Source organism: Eumetopias jubatus, unplaced genomic scaffold (genome assembly GCF_037043125.1).
Source record: "Eumetopias jubatus isolate StellerSeaLion01/CBP00866 unplaced genomic scaffold, mEumJub1_p1.0 scaffold_16, whole genome shotgun sequence".
Classification (NCBI taxonomy): domain Eukaryota; kingdom Metazoa; phylum Chordata; class Mammalia; order Carnivora; family Otariidae; genus Eumetopias; species Eumetopias jubatus.
In genome coordinates, this window is record NW_028274822.1 from 66,469,028 (window position 1) to 66,487,337 (window position 18,310).

The 18,310-nt window shown below is 50.6% G+C and overlaps 1 protein-coding gene across 2 annotated transcripts; it reads left to right on the forward strand.

Annotated features, from left to right (window-relative positions):
- Positions 1-634: 634 nt before the first annotated feature.
- On the forward strand, positions 635-16,329 carry LRRC74B (leucine rich repeat containing 74B). Of its 2 annotated transcripts, XM_028094952.2 has the most exons (9): positions 635-773; positions 1,206-1,348; positions 1,757-1,889; positions 2,837-3,043; positions 7,337-7,446; positions 8,605-8,720; positions 9,885-9,963; positions 11,544-11,639; positions 13,414-16,329. In XM_028094952.2, the coding sequence occupies exons 1-9, from the start codon at positions 635-637 to the stop codon at positions 13,567-13,569; spliced, it is 1,179 nt and encodes a 392-aa protein (XP_027950753.1). In that variant the 3' UTR covers positions 13,570-16,329. The 2 variants fall into 2 exon arrangements, 1 of the variants encoding a protein (XP_027950753.1); XR_003607728.2 differs by lacking the exons at positions 635-773; positions 1,206-1,348; positions 1,757-1,889; ... (2 more) ...; positions 8,605-8,720; positions 13,414-16,329 and having other exon boundaries at positions 9,791-9,963; positions 11,383-11,629.
- Positions 16,330-18,310: the final 1,981 nt, after the last annotated feature.

The following is an 18,310-nucleotide window of genomic DNA, read 5'->3' on the forward strand; positions in this document are numbered from 1 at the left end:
AATAGGTACTGTGAGAGGGCAGCTTGGGGGCTGCAGGAGCCCCGGGGGCGGGGGGTCAGGGAAAGCTTCAAGAAGAAGTGACCTCTGAGCTGACACTTGCAGATTCTGAAATTCAACAAGCACAGTTGGAGAGGAATGTTCCTGGTGGAGGAAGCAGTATATGCGACGCTAGAGCATGAGAGAGAATTGGCAGCCACGGAGTGAGAGCGTGACTCTGGTTCCAGAGGGGAGGGTGACCGGGCTTTGCAAGGTTCCCCAGGCTCTCTTGCGCAGTGCGCCCGCAGGCCATAGGGACAAAAAGCACAGGCTTTGGAGTCAGCCATGTTCCCCAGTCGGTGGAAGGTGTGGGGGCGATGCTGGAACCCTGGCGCACGCTCTCCTATCTGCCCAGACTGAGTAAGCTAAAGGTCGGCCCACGCCAGCGGCGGTTTCTGTAGCAACCAACAACACCGGGTTGCCCGGGCGACTGCAACGGAGGCACGTCTCTATTGGTTGTAGCGGGCGCCTGTTCGCTGTGCGCCACATTCGATTGGTCAACTCAGCCGGAGGGTCCGCCCATATCCCCGGGCAACGCTCTAGGTGCTGGCCGCCCTGTTCCCGCCTCAGTGCCTGCGACTGAGAAATGGGCGTAACGATGAGGGCTCCCTGCAAGAGGTCCGGGGAGAAGGAAGAGCAGGAGGAAGGGGTGGCAGCGGCCGCTGGGCGTCTTGCAGGGGCCCCGGAGGCCGAGGAGTGTTCGGACGTTGATTCAGACTCCGACCGGGAGATGGAAGGTGCTGTCTCCTCACCTAGGGCGCTTCTCCTGCAGGGCTGGAGGGGGCAGGCTGGGGCCAAGCGGGCTAGGGAACCCTGTCCAGCAGGGAGCGCACCCCTCCGTGGGACACCTTCGGGACAGCGGGCGGCCCCTCCAGCTGACCCCGTGCCCTCCCCATAATGCTCCTGGCGGCATCAGGAGCTGCACCTTTAGAAAACGCCTCCAAAGTGAGTGATGTTAAACTCCGCCAAACAATGTAAGAAGGGGTGTCCCACCCCGAAATAGGATCAGGGCTGGGTTTCCCAACCCACAGGAACAACTAAGCTAATAAATGTATAGAACTTAGAATTGTTTAGAGGGGAACATAGGCTGCACGGTGACACAGGGCAGGGGAGTAGGCGACTGTGTCTGGAGAGGGATCCACATTCATCATCTCCCTTTCTCCTATCAGGTATCCATGGGCCTGGAGGACTGGTCAAGGACGCCCTCTACCTGAGGTCTTGCCAGGCCCATAGTGTTGTGCCTGCCTCCTGCTTTCTGCGCCAAGTGAGCACCCCAGAGCTGAACCTGAGGCACCATGGCCTGGGGCCCCAGGTAACCCTGGAGAGACCCCTGGAGAGAGGCAGCAGCCATAGGAGTGGCCCCTTCCTGAGCCCATACCACATACTCCCTGGCCTTGCTCTGTGTCAGACATGTCCCATCCCCACTTCTGGGTGACAGGTGGGATCAGGGCTATGACAAAATTCAGTGTAAGGGTTGGAGGGTCTGCAGGGGGCCCCTAACCTGCTGGGGGGGGGCGGTCAGGGAAGGTTCCAGGAGGTAAGATCTGGGTGGAGCCTAGAGGGATAAGGTGTCCCCTGGGCATGTGGGAAGGGGAGGGCCTTCTAGTTGGAGGGCACTGGGTGGGGTGAGTCCTGGAAATGAACCAGGGTACTGGCCAGCTGTGTCTGGGGCCTTCACCCCTGGGAAGGACCGGGTCCCTCAGTCCCCTCTTTGTCCCAGGGTGCCCGGGCTCTGGCTTCAGCATTGACCTCCAATCCCTATGTCAAGCGGCTGGACCTTCGAGACAATGGGCTCTGTGGGGCCGGCGTGGAGGCTCTGGCAGGTGCCCTGAGCAAAAGCAGCACTATCTGTGGTAGGTGCTGAGCGTGGGGCAGGTGGGCAGATTTGAGTCCTCCCTTTCCTGAGGGGTGTGGGCTCCCCCACAGCTGGGTCTTCTCACCCGGGGCCTGTTGGTGTTGCTGGGGCAGGGGCCTCATCACAGGGTGGGGTGGGTGCAGGTGGAGGTAGACTCTCTGTGGTGCCCCCAACGCTGGATACTACTCCTCTCCTCACCCGGCCCTCCCCCCACTCCCTTTCTCTTCTGGCCAGCAACCCCCTGCATATGGTGTCCTCCTATTGCCTAAATGCTGGATGAGAGAGTCCTCCAACAGAGAGGCAGGGGATAAGCGATGTGAGACAGTGGAGTGCTGGGTGGAAATGAAGTGGGGCTGGATGCAAACGCCACCTCTACCACTGATGAGCAAGGGGGCCCCAGGCAAGCTGCTCCACCTTGCTGAGCCTTAGTTTTCAATCTGTGAAATGGCCCCCCAACAGTAGCACTTAGCCCTTGGGGCTGTGCTAAGTATGAAATGAAACCGCATATGAAGGGCTCACCAAGGTGCCCGGCTCACATACGTGCTCTGTGCATGGCCACCTGGGCTGTCATTGCTAGTTCCCAGAAATTCACTGGTGAAGACTTCTGTGGGTGTGTTATATTGCTGCCAGGCATGAATCATCCACGGGGTGGCTGCCTCGCCATCACAGGTATCCTATACAGCACCATGAAGTAGGCGGTTTGAGCCCCTAGACAAAGAAGCTCGTGGATGCATGGAGAGGGTGTGGGCATCAGAGAAGCTGCCTGGGGCCTGCGGGGTTGGGTGCAGCTGATGAGAGGCAGAGTCACCGTGCAACCCCAGGATAGTCCAGCTGTATCGCCTCCTCCGCTGCCTCAGGCCTGGAGGTTTAGGGGATAGAGGAAGGTGGAAGAAGGTGGTGCCTGGCTCTGGACCCCACTGATGGAGGAGTGCTGCCGAACCCTAGATGTGGACCTGTCGGAGAACCAGATGGGAGTGGTGGGAGTGCAGGCGATCTGTGCTGCCCTCACGGTGAACCCAACCATGCAGAAGGTACAACTGGCAGGGAACAGCCTGGAGGAACACGCAGCCCAGTACCTTGCTGAACTCCTGCTGGCCCACACGGGACTGAAATCCCTGGACCTGAGCTACAACCAGCTGACTGACCACGCAGGTAACATCCAGCCAGGGCCACCATGGGGCACTCAAGCCCATCTTCCTGGGGCAGGGGCGGGTGGAGGTTGGCAGCACCACTCTGAACATTTGTACTCTGGCTCCTGTTTCCCATGTCCCACTTTGGCCTGCCCCTCTCCCATTCCTTCCACACAGAACTCTTAATCTGTTCCACAGATTGCCCTTGCCTGCTACTGCATGTGCTGGGTGCTCATTTCGCCACTAGTGACCTGGTTGTGAACAAAACAGAGTCCCTGGCCTCAAGGAAACACCTATTAACAAGATAATTCTCCATAATTATTGGTGCCACAAAATAAACAAATAGGGCATGATTCTAGAGATGAATGGGGACCCTTGCCTAAGACGGGTGGCTGGGGAGGGCTCTGTGAGATGACATTTAAGCTGAAATGCGCAGGGTGGGAAGGAATAAGCCATAGTAAGACCAGGGAGAGAGCATTTCAAGCAGAGGAACAGTGAACATGCAGGCTTATTTCCCAGACTGATAGACATCGATGTGGCTGGGCTAGTGAGCCAGGAGAGAGGGGCTATGCTGTGAGCTGAAGAGGCAGCGGAGGGCTGTAGGCCTACAAATCTTGGCAAAAGGCATGAAGATTTTATTGCTAGCACTGTGGAAGACATTGATGGGATTCCTTGATCTCACCACTTTCTTGTCCCAGGACCTTTGCACAGGCTATCTGCTTTGCTAGGAGCATGCACTTCTACCTGTCTGACCTCAACGACTCCAATCAATTATAGGAATCACCTGGGACCCTGGGTTAGGAACACAGATTCCTGGGCCCTGGACCTGCTGAACCAGAATGGTTCAGCGAGCGAGGTGGAGCGAGGTGGAGCTTGGTGGAGCGAGGCCCATGCATCTACATTTTAATGGGTGCCCTAGGAGATTTGTCTGATCAAGAAAGTTTGGGAATCACTGTCCTGTCTCAAGCAGCTTAGAGTGGGGGTGGTACCAACCTTGGTCTTTGAGGATCAGCCTTAGAATTTAACTGCCAGAGAACCCGTTTACCTTTTAAGAAAATTATTATGAGAGAGTGTGAAATTAAAAGAGAAGTTCAGGGGCACGCCTGGGTGGCTCAGTCAGTTAAGCACCTGACTTCAGCTCAGGTCATGATCCCAGGGTCCTGGGATAGAGCCCCTCGTCAGGCTCCCTGCTCAGTGGGGAGTCTGCTTCTCCCTCTCCCTCTGCTCCTCGCTCTGCTCATTCTCTCTCTCCTTCTCTCTAATAAATAAATAATATCATTTCAGACTTCCAACAAACTGAGTATAGATGTCCCCCTGGGCCTTCATGGTGAAAAGGCAAACACCAGAGAGGCAGCCAGGATGGAGAGGGCAGGACGCTAAGGCCCCATGAAAGCTGTGCAAATATGTGTTAGGGAGGTCTTCAGCTCAGAAAAGGACAAACTCAGCAGGATCATTTTGTTTCCTCAAGTGGGAATCTTTGGGTGGGCCTGACTCCCTTGAAGGGTGAAGAGCTTGGGTTTCAATCTCCCCATCTGACCTAAGGTGAAGGTAGCACCTGCCTCGTAGTTGGCCACAGAGGTCATGAAGTCCAAGCATTGGAATTTCAAGAGGCCAATTCATGTACGGAGAGAAACCTTCTCACCCTCAAGTTGTTCAGCAAAGAAGGGACTTCCCTACAAAGTGGGGACCACCACCCTCTCCTCCCAGACCTAGAAGTGTCTGAGGAAGGGGGAAAGTACATACCTGTGCCTGATAATCTTTGGGTGTCAGACCCAGGGCTGGGTTTGGAATCCAGAGGGGAGGTAGCACAGAGAGTTGCAGCTGCCTTGCAGGGAGCTCTCCAAGGTGCTAAAAGCATCCTGCTGCAGTGGGTTCTGGCCAAGCAGGCTAGTTTGTTCTTTTCTTCCTTCCTCCCTTCCTCCCTTCCTCCCCTCCTTCCTTCCTTCCTTCCTTCCTTCCTTCCTTCCTTCCTTCCTTCCTTCCTTCCTTCCTTCCTTCCTTCCTTCCTTCCTTCCTTCCTTCCTTCCTTCCTTCCTTCCTTCCTTCCTCTTTCTTTCTTTCTTTCTTTCTTTTTCTTTTCTTTCTTTCTTCTCTTTCTCTCTTTCTTTCTCTCTCTCTCTCTTTCTTTCTTTCTTTCTTCTTCCTTCCTTCCTTCCTCTCTTTCTCTCTTTCTTTCTCTCTCTCTTTTTTTCCTTCTTTTTTTTCTAAAGAATTTATTTTTAGGCAATCTCTGCATCCAAGGTGGGCCTTGAACTCACAACCCCGAGATCAAGAGTGGCATGCTCCCCTGACTGAGCCAGCCAGGTGCCCCCAAGCAAGCTAGTTCTGCTCAGTTAGAGCATCTGTTTTTCCTCTGTGCCTTTCTTCAAATAGCCTTAGTAAACCACATGAGGAGTTGAGACCATGGAGAGGGGTCCAATTCAGATCCTTGAGGTACTCCTGGGCTGGTGGGAGAGACTGACCAGGCAAAGAGAGGTCATTAGACCAGGGCCTGGAAGGATGGAAGCACAGTGGACATGGGGCCGGAGGCAGCACAGCCCAGCTGGGCAGGCAAGGCTTTCTGACGCTGTGAACCCAGGTTAGAAGGATGAGGAGCTGTTACCCAGGTGAGGAAGGGGGTCAACAGTTCTATCCAGGGGGACAGCCCAGAGTCATGTTGGTGCTGGTGCTTTTGAGCACTGGGAGCAAGTCAGACTGGCTGAATGCTGACGGAGTGGAGAACATGATGGGTGGGTGGGGCTTCTGTCCATTTTTACATGCTAAAACTCTCTCCAGGTTTCTTACCGTGCACTGCTCCCTCCTTCCTTTCTCTGCCACAGGTGCCTTCTCTCCACACAGCTGCACCAGCCTCGTCACCTCTTGCCTATAAACTATGGCACAAGCCTTCCAACTGGTCCAATGGGTTCTCATCTATGCCCCTGCTCACCTCAGTCCATAACCTACACCTGTCGCTAAGGAGCCCAGCTTTGCCGTTTCTTTTTTTTTTTTTTTTTAAGATTTTATTCATTTATTTAACAGAGAGAGACAGTGAGAGAGAGAACACAAGCAGGGGGAGTGGGAGAGGGAGAAGCAGGCTTCCCGCAGAGCAGAGAGCCCGATGCGGGGCTCGATCCCAGGACCCTGGGATCATGACCTGAGCCGAAGGCCGACGCTTAACGACTGAGCCACCCAGGCACCTCCCAGCTTTGCCATTTCTTAAAGCCCTCCCTGGCTACTCACCACTAACTGGTTGGTGCCCCAAAGCCTTGGCCCAGCTTTGAAGGCCTCTCAGCATCTCTCCAGTGCCCATCACTCCTACCTCATTTCAGTGGCTTCCCTCCACTCACCAGGCCTGTGGGCATTTCCACAAGGGCTCCATGCTCCCTCGTGCCTCCACACATTTGCTCTTTCCTGTGTGTGTTCTCCGCTGTGCATGCATATACAGGTGGTGAGTCCCTCAGTCTTCGAGGTTATCTCTCTCTCCTCACTTTCCTGGCACCCCCTCCTAAGGCAGGGTTTGTCCCTACCCTGTTCCAACACATCCCTGTTTGTAATCTATAATAGCTCATATCCCATTAATTTGTATTTACAGTTGGACATGGATTTGAATTGCATGGGTCCACTTATCCGCAATTTTTAAAATAAATACAGTACAGTAGTATACGTGTATTTTCTCTTATGATTTTCTTTTTTTAAGATTTATTTATTTTAGAGAGAGAGAGAAATTGGGAGCACATGGAGGGGGAGGGGGAGGGGCAGAGGGAGAGAGAGAATCTCAAGCAGGTTCCACACTGGCGGAGCTTGATCTCATGATGCCAAGATCATGACCTGAGCCGAAATCAAGGGTCAGACACTCAACCCACTGAGCCACCCAGGTGCCCCATGATTTTCTCAATAATATTTTCTTTAGCTTACTTTATTGTAAGAATACAGTATCTAATTGAATTTAAATTAAAAATTACATTAAATTAGAAATAAAAAAGAATCCAGTATCTAATATATATAACTTACAAAATGTGTTAATCAACACTTTATGTTCTTGGTAAGGCCTTCTTTCTGGTCAACAGTAGGCTATCAGTCGTTGAGGTTTGGGGGAGTCAAAGTTACAAGCAGATTTTCGACTGCACCAGGGTTTGGTGCCCCTAAGCCCCATGTTGTTCACAGATCAACTGTATCTCCCCCATTAAATGTGAATCCCTTGAGGACTGGGCAGGCCCATATTGGGTTCAACTTGGTGACCCTGGAGCCCAGCAGAGACCCTCGCACACTGTGGTCATAGTATCATTTTTTGAAGGAATGAACAGACTAAATAAAGCTTGTCTTGGTGTTTCTGAAGGGGAGATCCTTGGACCAGCTCTGGCAGAAAATACAGGACTCACTGAGCTTAATATAAGCTGGAATCACCTTCGAGGACCAGGAGCTGTAGCCTTTGCCAGGGGACTGGAGGTATGAACAGCTCTGCAGCCTGTCTACCCATCCAGCTTGTCCTGTGGGGACAGGTCTCCCAGGTGCCAGCTCCCTGACTTTACAGCTTTTCAGAAATGAGCCTTGGATCTTTTAAGAAGAGCTTAAAAAAAATATTTTGTTTGGTGACTTTAATTTTCCCAGCCCCATTTCATGACTAAAACACCATGCTCACTCTCGAGATGCTTCCTGAAGGATCTACAGTTGAATGCTGCATAACTTCTCTGGATGTTATAGATATTATAGGCATATGGCTGGTGGGGGACATCATGCGTTCTGGTGAAGCATGCTCACTAAATGAGCGTTTGCAGATTTTTTTTCCCTGAGGTGACACCCTGCACCCTTGGGTCCCAGCACACACTCTAAAACATCCCACTTGCTTCCTTGGATATTGTGGTTCGTAGGCCTCGGGAATGGGTGGCTCCTAGCCCCTGCCAGGATGCCCCTGGTGCCGGCTACCTTTGTGGAGTTCTCCTCAGGAAATGTCAGCAGCTGCTTTGCTTGGCCCACTCCCCCGGGGCTGACCTAGGGATCCTGCTCCAGAAGTCGTAGGTCAGCCTTTGTCTTCCCAGTGCAGCCACAAGCTCCTGCCCTTCTCCCCATCACAGACTCCCAACAACCCTTCCTTGGAGCCCCTTTGGAGTCTTGCTCTGTGCCTCAGAGTACCTGCCTTTGGGTCTCCAAGTGGGCGTGAGCCAGATCACTGCATCAGTCTCTGAGGGTCATCCACACCCACACCCACCCTTGGTGCTATGCTTCCACTCATTCAGTTCTCCTGGTCGCCATCATTCAAGCCACAAGATTGTTTTTTTTTTTTAAAGATTGATTGATTTGGCAGAGAGAGAGAGAGACAGCAAGAGAGGGAACACAAGCAGAGGGAGTGGGAGAGGGAGAAGCAGGCTTCCCACTGAGCACGGAGCCCGATGTGGGGCTCTATCCCCAGGATCACGACCTGAGCCGAAGGCAGACACTTAACAACTGAGCCACCCAGGCGCCCCAAGCCACAAAATTCTTACCTGGGACCTCTGACCTTCTACTCTCAGTCTGTGTTTTTTGCACCTCGGGCCTCCTGGGCTCTGAGGCTCTGGTCCCTGGCCACCTTCATGGGAGGTCTCCTGGATTCACTCTTTTGTATTCCAGGCAAACATCTTCCTCAGAGTCCTGGACATCTCATACAATGGCTTTGGAGATCCTGGAGCATCCGCGGTAGGTGAGGCACTTAAGACCAACAACGTGTTGGAGGAACTCAACATGAGGTAAGGTGCATAGGGTGTCCCCTCTGTCACAGCCTCCACATCCAAAGTCACCTGAGGGATCAGGGACTCCACGATCCTCCTGCTGTTTACTACCTTAGCTCCCAAACCTACCACAGTCTACCCATGATGGGGCTTGAGCCACAATCCAGGAGCACCCAGCTCCATCCTCCTCACTCAAGTTCAGCATTATACCTTGGATCTCATAATTCCTGCTGCATAGGGGGGTGGCTGGGAATTGAAAACACATATGTAAAACATCTTCAGTAGAGGGATACCTAGGTGGCTCAGTCAGTTAAGTGTCTGATTCTTGATCTCAGCTTGGCTCAGGTCTCAGTCTCAGGGTGGTGAGTTCAGGCCACACATTGGGCTCCTTGCTGGATGTAGAGCCTACTTCCAAACAAAACAAAACAAACAAACAAGAAACATCTTCAGCAGAGCCTGGTGCGGGGGTGAGTGCTCATGCTCTGCTCAGCATATGACTGCTGGGTGCTTGCCGTGTGTGATTTGCTGTTCCAAGCTCAGGCAGCATCCCAGCCCTCAGCAAGTAACCAGAGCAGAGGCCACAAACCAGAGGGAAAGAAAGAGGCAGAAGCCCAACAGGTCTTGGACTGCTGTGGCTGAGCACTTCCACCAGGGGCCTGCTGGAGAGAGCAGGGTCTGCCTGCTGCAATTCTGTCCTTCCCATGGAAGAAGCTAAGGCCAGAAGAGGCTATGCGACGTGCTAGAATTTGAGGCCAGAGCTGGGGTCTGAGAGGTCAGAGGGAAGTGGGACTGGCTCTGAGATAAAGTGGCCAAGAGAGGTGCTGGGGCCAGAGTTTAGGTCCATCTAGAGAAGCAGGAGGAGAGGACATGAGGATGGAGCTGGGTGGTTTCCAGAACAGATGCTGTCATGGTGATAGGAATGGGGTGCTGCTGACGTGGAACATGTGGGAGGGCCTGGGAACAGCAGCTGGCCTCCACTGGGGGTAGGGGTGCTCTAGGTATGTTTGCTGAGTGTTCTCCCTGAACACCGGGACCCTCCAGGGTCACTGTCCAGCCTTTACATACTGACCTGCCCAGGGTCCCTGAAGCATCAGTGGAGGCTGGAACATGAAGCCCACCCAGGTGGATGCACCTGCACAGCTGCTCGGAAAGTAGCAAAATGCTCCTGTCTCTCTGTTGCAGCAACAACCGCATCTCTGCAGTGGGAGCCTTGAGCCTGGGCCTGGGCCTCCGGGTCAACCAGACGCTGAGGATTCTAGTTGTGAGTGCTAGCCTGATGGGAGAGGCCCCCCCCTGTACATATCCACACAGATCCCTCCCCCGCCACATCACTCCAGTGGCAGTGGGGTACACAGATTCTGGAGCCCAGATAAGGGCGGGGGCCTCCTGCTTCCTCTTGTGACTACTTCTTTCCCTTGCCATTCACTCACCCATCTCTGGCCTGACCCATATACTTCAGACTCCTCCCTTACCCTTCCTTCTCTCCCAGCAGTGTCACCCCACCTCCCAGCTGTCCTTCCTTTTTCTCAGACCACCCGCTCAGCCCAGGTGTACTGTTGGCCATTCTCAGACCTACCCGAGGTCTCATGTGCACACTAGGAGTTCCCTTCCTTCAGGGTTGCCAGTGGGCTAGGCTGAGAGCAGAGGACAGAGAAGGGAGGGTGCAACCGGGGTGGAGCAGGCCTGTGAGGGCCACTGTGCCAACAGCAAGTGCTCAGAGGACAGTACTGCCAGGTCCAGGGGCATCCAGCCCTGCCTGGCTCTCAGCTCCTTCAACTGGCAGGGGAGCCTCGTGTAGCCCTCCCATCCCCAGCCTGAGGCTCGCTCCTCTCCCACCCACTCCTCCACCCCTGCCCCTTGCTGCAACCCAGACCTCTCTTAAGCTTTGGATCCCCATTTCCAGCCACCTGTTGGATGGTCCCCTGGATGTCCCATGGGCACAAAGCACAACCTGAAGACATCATCTCTCTCTAAGGGCTGTCCCCGTGGGTGGGGGGCGGGGGGACCTCCTCATGGAGTCACCCCTCCCTCTCTTTCCCATGCCTTCCATCCTTCATCTGACTTCCTGCAGAGTTCGCAGGCTTCCTGCTCCTCCTTTTCACTTCCCCTCAAGTTCTGTGGACCTGCTAGTTTCCCATCTCTGGCCCTTCTTTCCTACCTACCAGGTGATCTTTCTAAACCAGAAACATGCTCATGTCCCCCCTTGCTTTAAACCTGTCAGAGGCTCCCCTCTGGATAAATCCAAGCTTAGTAGTATGTCATTCACTACACATTGGGCTCCGGGCTCTGCCATAATCCCTCTGCCTGCCACCTGTGAAGCTCATTCTGTCACCCCAAGCTGCTCTGAATTTTCTGCACATGGTGCATTCTCTCTTCTCTGTTTTGCTTCTGCTCTTCTTGCTGAAATACCCAGCTCTGCGCACCTCACCTGTAAAGCTCAGGGCCGGTATTTTATCCCCTGCCTAACTTTTACCTCCCAAGGAGAGCTGATGCACACTCTCATTGCACTGCATTTTCATGATGTTTCCTTTCCCTCTCTTCCCCATGATGGGTGGGCTCTTTAAGGACAGGGATGTGCCCTGTGTGTCTGTATCTTTGGCACCCAGCACAGAGTTGGGCATGGTGGTGGTGGGGTGCTCAGCCAGTGTTTCTTCTCTTCCTCTCTTCCCTGGCCCCACAGGCTCACCAAGGGCATTCTGTCAGTGGAGACAACTTCTGAGCTGAGACAGTGGGGCTGTCCCGAGCCACTCAGCAGACATGAAGAATCCCTCCCTCCCTTTGGAGATGTTCCATGAGCCTCCCTGGGGCTCGGTTTTTCTCAATTGTGTGTGTGTTTCTCAGATGTCCAGGAATCCCATGCGAGGCGAAGGCTGCTTTGGAGTTCTAAAGTCTGTCCGGGATAATCCAATGTCTGCCCTAGAACTCCTAGATTTCTCTGTAAGAGCTTTTCATAAATCTCATCTGTGATCCTCCCCACAGCTCCATGAGTTATCAGTTAGAGGAAGAAAGTGGGGATCAGAGAAATAGAGTGCCCTGCCCAGATACTTAACATGGCTGAGTCTGAGTCCCACCCCAGGCCGGACTGTAAGGTCACAGGGCCACTCTGGCTCTATTCCCACTCCTGACTGGGGGGTCCCGCCATGGTCTCACCTCCAACCCCTGCCTGGGTTCTTCATTGGCTGAGAGAGACTAGGTGGCTCAGAGGACACAAAGCTCGCTGTTCACTGATGTTTGGATTTGCAGGTTCAGTACTTGCAAGGCGGCCCCGCCCCACCCCCTGGCCTGTTCTGTCTGCAGGCGGATCATGGTGCTGGAAGATTCACTCATGTGGCCTTGAGGGAGATTAAGACGCCTTTTTGATATAGAAAATTAAAAGCAGTTAAACATTAAGGAGAGAATCCCCAAATATGAGTTAATGAAAGGAAGTCTAGTCACAAATCATTGTTTATTCTAACCCTGGTCGATGTCAACCCAGATTTAAGTCAAAACCCTTCCAGAGACATGTTTTTTACAGTTCCAATCCTTCAGGCTTATTGCTTCCTTCTGCCTGCCCAGTTTCTACAGCTCCAAAGCTAGAGATTAGTTTGCCTTGACCTTGTTCCTCCTGCTCTGAGAATTCCTGTTAACATTGGCTTCTATCATTAAAAAAGGTGGGCAGGGGGGGGCACCTGGCTGGCTCAGTGGGAAGAGCATGTGACTCTTGATCTCAGAGTTGTGGGTTTGAGTCCCACGTTGGGTGCAGAAATTACTTAAATATTTTTAAAAAATAAAGGAATGATATATAAAACTCTTCTGCAAAACTATGTGCTTATTCAATATAACCTATGGTTATTATCAGGAGCTTTTAATCTAGTGGAAACAGAGGTGAGAATCAGACAGGCCTGGGACCAAATCCTAAGTCATCAACATGGCGTCTTCTGAATTCAAGAATAACACTAGATGCAATGTACTAATTTCCTGTTCCTTAGCTGTTATTAGTCTAATCTCCCCAGCCTAGATTTTCTCCTCAGCTTTAAGGGAAATACTTTTTTTTTTTTTAAAGATTTTGTTTATTTATTTGACAGAGAGAGAGAGAGCACAAGCAGGTGGAGCAGCAGGCAGAGGGAGAGGGAGAAGCAGTCTCTCCGCGGAGCACGGAGCCCAACTCAGGCTTTGATCCAGGACTCTGGGATCATGACCTGAGCTGAAAGCAAACGCTTAAGCGACTGAGCCACCTAGGCACCCCTAAGGGAAATGCTTCTGAATCCTGACAGTTCATGTAAAACCCTTCCCAGGTTTCAGCTTTGTCTTCAGGTGAAACGGGGCTAAAATCTTCCAGCCAGGCTCATTGCAAAGAGGGGATGAGCTAGCAGACCCCACAGGAAAGGCCTGTGTAGAGAAAGATCCCATTAGTGCTAGCATTCTTCCCCTGACTCCTATTATTGAGGAATAACGTCTATGCTGAAAAGTGCACATGGGTTAGGGCTGTGAATTTCCACAGACAGATCACACCTATGCAACCAGCCCCCAGATCAAGAAATAGTGCAGGCCCCAAGGAGCTCCCCTGGAGTCACTTCTCTTCTCTATTTTAATGGTTTGGGAGTAATGACATTGTCATCCATAGGAGAGAAGTGGCCCTAAGGTGTTCTTCAAAACCTTGTGTGTATAAGTGAAAAACAGTGACGTTCTCAGACAGTGATAATGTACTGCCTTGTAATGGGTTTCTCCTCAGGAGATCCAAGTGGACAGAGAGTTTGATGACCTCGCCAGCTCAGTGAAGGTACTTCTTCCAGCACTCCATGTAAAGACTGCTGCCCACAGAGTAGAGTATAGAAAAGAGTTACTGCCAGTCTTCACCCCATCCCTACCAGCGTCTGTCCCTAAGTGACTGTGGTGGGTGGCTTCCTCATCTCACATTGGCCACTTCGACGTCGAGGGTTCTTGGCCTCACGATGCCTTATTATCACTTGAGTCTGCAGTGAGTCCCCATGTCAACCGGGTGGTAAGTCCTATGGAACCTGTCTTGATGGAGTCTCAGACCCTGTACCCTCCTCTCCATCCCATGGCTCCTGTTAATGCAGAGACTGGGTCTTCCTTCGCTCACACTAACTTGTGTAACTTCTACTATGTGCTACAAATTGGGGTCAGAAATGTCCAAAGTCCCAGCTTTGGTGACCTCAGGAGACAATGAAAGTACAAACTCAACTTGCCAGAATGCAAACTGACACAACTTTTCTGGGAGGCAATTTATCATTATGCACCAAAAGCCTTAAAACTGCCTGTGCTCTTTGATTCAATGGTCTAATTCATCTGATCTGCAGAAATAACCAGAGCTGCATAAAAAGATTAATGCCCAAAGATGTTCACCGAAATGCTGTTTATAACATGAAAATTGGAAATAATCTAAATGCCCACTAACAGGGGTTAATTAAGATTTGGAAGTCTGCAAACATTAAAAGCCAAGTGTTCAAAGAACATTTAATAATTTATGAAAATGCACATGATTAATGTTAAGTGAGAAAATCAAGATAAAAAAATCACATGGTTTGGTTAGTAGTTCCTCAAAAGATTAAACATGTAGTTTATCATAGACCCAGCAATTCCGGTCATAGAGAAATGAAAACATATGTTCACACAAAAACTTGCACACAGATGTTCACAGCTTTATTCATAATATCCACAAAGTACAAATGTCCACCAACTGATAAATGGATAAATAAAATATGGTATACCCATACAATGGAACACCCCATACAATTTGGCCATAAAAAGGCATGAAATTTGGGGTGATGAAAGTGTTCTAAAATTGATTGTGGTAATGGTTGCACAAATCTGAATATACCAAAATTAGTTATTGTACACTGTTTTTTTTTTTTAAAGATTTGTTTATTTATTTTAGAGGTGGGGAGGGACACAGGGAGAGGGAGAGAGAATCTCAAGCAGACTCCCTGCTGAGCGCGCAGCCAGGCATGGGGTTTGATCTCACGACCTTGAGATCATGACCTGAACTAAAAATAAGAGTCAGACGCTCAACTGACTGAGCCACCCAGGTGCCCCTGAATTGTAGTTTAAATAGGTGAACTGTATAGTATGTGAATTATAGCTCAATAAGGCTGTTTACAAGAAAAAGGAATAAGGGGGCGCCTGGGTGACTCGGTTGGTTAAGCGACTGCCTTCGGCTCAGGTCATGATCCTGGAGTCCTGGGATCGAGTCCCACATTTGGCTCCCAGCTCAGTGGGGAGTCTGCTTCTCCCTCTGACCCTCCCCTCTCTCATGCTCTGTCTCTCATTCTCTCTCTCTCAAATAAATAAAATCCTTAAAAAGAAAAAAAAAAGAAACTAAAAAAAGAGAAAAAGGAATAAGGTATCATGCTACTACAGGAATGTATCATGTATCAGGAGGAATGTATCATGCTACAACATGAAAGAACCTTGAAAACATTATGCTAAATGAAAGCATTCACAAAAGACCACATATTGTATGATTCTGTTTATATGAAATGTCCAGAATAGGCAAATCTATAGAGACAGAAAGTAGATTAGAAGTTGTCTAAGGCAGGGGCGCATGGCTGGCTCAGTCCGTAGAGTATGTGACTCTTGATCTCAAGGTTGGAAGTTTGAGCCCTATGTTGGGTGTAGAGATTACTTAAAAAAAAATAAAAAGAATTAAAAAAAAATAAAGTTGCCTAGGGCTGGGGAGATGGGAGGGACTGGGAGTTGACAGCAAAAGGGCATGGGTTTCTTTGGGAGGTGACAAAAAAGTTCTAAAATTGATTATGGTGATGGTTGCACAACTGAATAAACTACAAGCCATTGGATTGTATACCACTTTAAATGGGTGAATTGTGGGGTGACTGGCTGGCTCAGTCAGTAGAACATGTGACTCTTGATTTCTGGGTTGTGAGTTCAAGCCGCATATCGGGTGCAGAGATTACTTAAAAATAAAAAAAAATATTTTTTAAAATGGGTGAATTGTATAGTATGTGAATTATATCTCAAGAAAGCTGTTACCAAAACAAATCATATTGTTGGATCCAAATCGTGTAAAAAAAACATGTATAAGTATATGTATGCAGGAGAAAAGACTAAAAAAAACCTGACATATTAATAATGTTTAGCTAATAATGTTTAGCTAAGTTGTGGGTTTGGGAATGATTTTAATTTTTTTCCTATTATTCTTCATTTTCCACATTTTCTACTCTGAATATGTGTTACTTTAATAACCAGAAAAATAAATAGTACTTTAAGATGTGAGAGGTGTCTGGGTGGCTCAGTCAGTTGAACATCTGACTCTTGATTTTGGCTCAGGTCATGATCTCAGGGTCCTGGGATCAAGGCCCACGTCAGACTCCTGCTCAGTGGGAAGTCTGCTTGTCTCTCTCCCCCTGCTTGTGTTCTCTCTCTCTCTCTAAAATAATAAATCTCTTTGAAAAATAAAACTGTGATGCAGGCTTCAATTAAATTATGCATGTGGTATGTTTGGAGCCCTGAGAAAGGAGGGTGCCATAGACTGAATTGGGTACCCCCCGAACTCCTCTGTTGAAGCCCTAACCACCTATTTGGAGATAGGAGGTAATTGAGGTTAAATGAGCTGATAAGAGTGGGGCCCTGATCTGATAGGACTAGTGTCCTTATAGGAAGAGACACCAGAGAACTTGCTCTCTCTTCCTGCCCCTGTAGGCAGACACAGCAAGAAGGTGGCCTTCTGCAAGTCAAGAAGAGAGCCCTCGCTTGAAATCGACCCATCCAGAACTTGACCTTGCACTTCTAGCCTTCAGAACTGTGAAAAAAATAAACGTCTGTGCTTAAGCTACCCAGTCTGTGGTGTTTTGTTATGGCAGTTTAGCTAAGATAGAAGGATTCACTCTCCTGGAGAGAAGAAGCAGGGAAGGTTTCTCCTGGTTTCCCTGGCTCTCCCCTGACCTCCTTCCATCTCCCTCCTCCCTGCTGCCAAAGCTGCCTAAGGGCCGACCTAATCATACCATTCATATGTTCCCAAGGCCTACAGAAAAATTCCAGCTCCTCTATCTGGTGTGTCCCATTGCAGGGGTTGAGTTCTCCATTCTTCTCCAAGGAGAAGGTAAGAGTCTGCTCCAACACACTCTAGGGAACCACTAGAAAGGGTGTTGCATTGGGGTGATAAACTGGGGGTATGCCAGAATTCCTCTTACCCGGCTTTTCTCAGAAATAAATACACATTGGATCCTAAAGAAAGTTGAGTCAATCTTTACAGAATGGAAGAATCGGGTAATTGTTCCAAAGTCCCCCAAAATGGACACTGAGCTCCGACCCAGCTCTTGGGGGGTGTGGGGAGGCTGGGGTATACCCTTCCACTCCCTTATCTCCAGAAATCCAGTTGACATTAAAGAAGTAATCAAATCCTGCCTGGTTCCCAGGTGCCGGATGGCAAAGGCCTTTCTGCTCCAGAAAAGGGGTGGACGAGAAAGGGGGTGCAGACTTTGGGTATAAAGCTGGCATCCATCTTGTTAGTTCGGATGAAAGAATGAACACTAGAGGTCATACCCTCCGCAAGCACAGCTCGACCTGCTAGGGAATGGAGTAGGCCCAAGAGATAGGAATGCATAGTTATTCAAAGGATCATGACCCCAGTAGTTTACCCACGGAACAAACAGGCACTTAAAAGCAGCTGATCAGCACTATCCCAAGCACACAATCACCAGATGTACCTAATGAAATCTCTACCCTAAGAAATATGTTTTTCGGATTCCAAGTCTCCCAAGATAGAGCGCAATTCCATGGACCAGAGGAAGCCACCTCAAGTAACAAAGCATCATCTGTGAACATGATTTCAAAGGCCTCCGATCAACAGCGTCAGGAGACCCCTGACCCAAATTTTGCCCTTAAAAATCCTCACTTGTAAGGCATCAGGAAGTTCGGGACTTTGAGCATTCGTTTCCCGTTCTTCTGTGTGGCACCACACCAATAAATATTCTATCTTCACGGCAAAAGCTCGGTGCCAGTCTTCTACTGGCTTGCTGGGCATGGGGTGGAGCAACTCTCCTTTGGATCGGTTACAGGTAGATGATTGGCAGCCCTCTGAGAGGTAGTCATGTTTGCAAAGACCTAAATCAGGAACAGGCAGATGAGTGGGCTTGAGGCTCGAAGCGAGAAGGCGACACAATCTTGACTTGAAGCCAATCGCACACTGGGGACTTACATGCGTGAAAATGTCCCGTGCCCCAGGCAGAGAAAACCGCGGACACTCCAGCTTTCTAAAGGCGGAGGATGCACCAGAATGCTCCGCCTTTGGCTAGGCGGCCGCCTTCCCGCCAAAGCCGCATCCAATCAGAAACCGCCACACTCCGAGAGTCAAGCAATGGCCAATCGGAAGCGGGATTCCAGGCCTCGGTCCGCCCCGAGGTACTGAGGACCAATAGGCGCCTGGGCAGCGGCGGGCCAATTGCTGGCCGTGTGCACAGGGCAGCGGCGGCAGTTGGGCGCGTGGTGTCTGCGGCGGCAGTTGAGGTCAAGTAGCGGCGTTGGGCAGCAGCTGAGCTCACCATGGTAAGGCCCCGGGGCCTGGCCCGCATCGGCAGGACCCCGGCCACTCTTGCTCCGTGGACGCCCAGGCGGGAGGGTGGGCGAAGCCCGCCACGTGAGGCGACAGG

Excerpts from the sequence above, each read along its gene's own strand:
- LRRC74B (XM_028094952.2), top strand. The coding sequence starts at position 635 with ATGAGGGCTCCCTGCAAGAGGTCCGGGGAGAAGGAAGAGCAGGAGGAA. Across the intron at positions 8,721-9,884 it reads TTGGAGGAACTCAACATGAG|CAACAACCGCATCTCTGCAG; the intron begins GTAAGGTGCATA and ends TCTCTGTTGCAG. Across the intron at positions 9,964-11,543 it reads AGACGCTGAGGATTCTAGTT|ATGTCCAGGAATCCCATGCG; the intron begins GTGAGTGCTAGC and ends TGTGTTTCTCAG.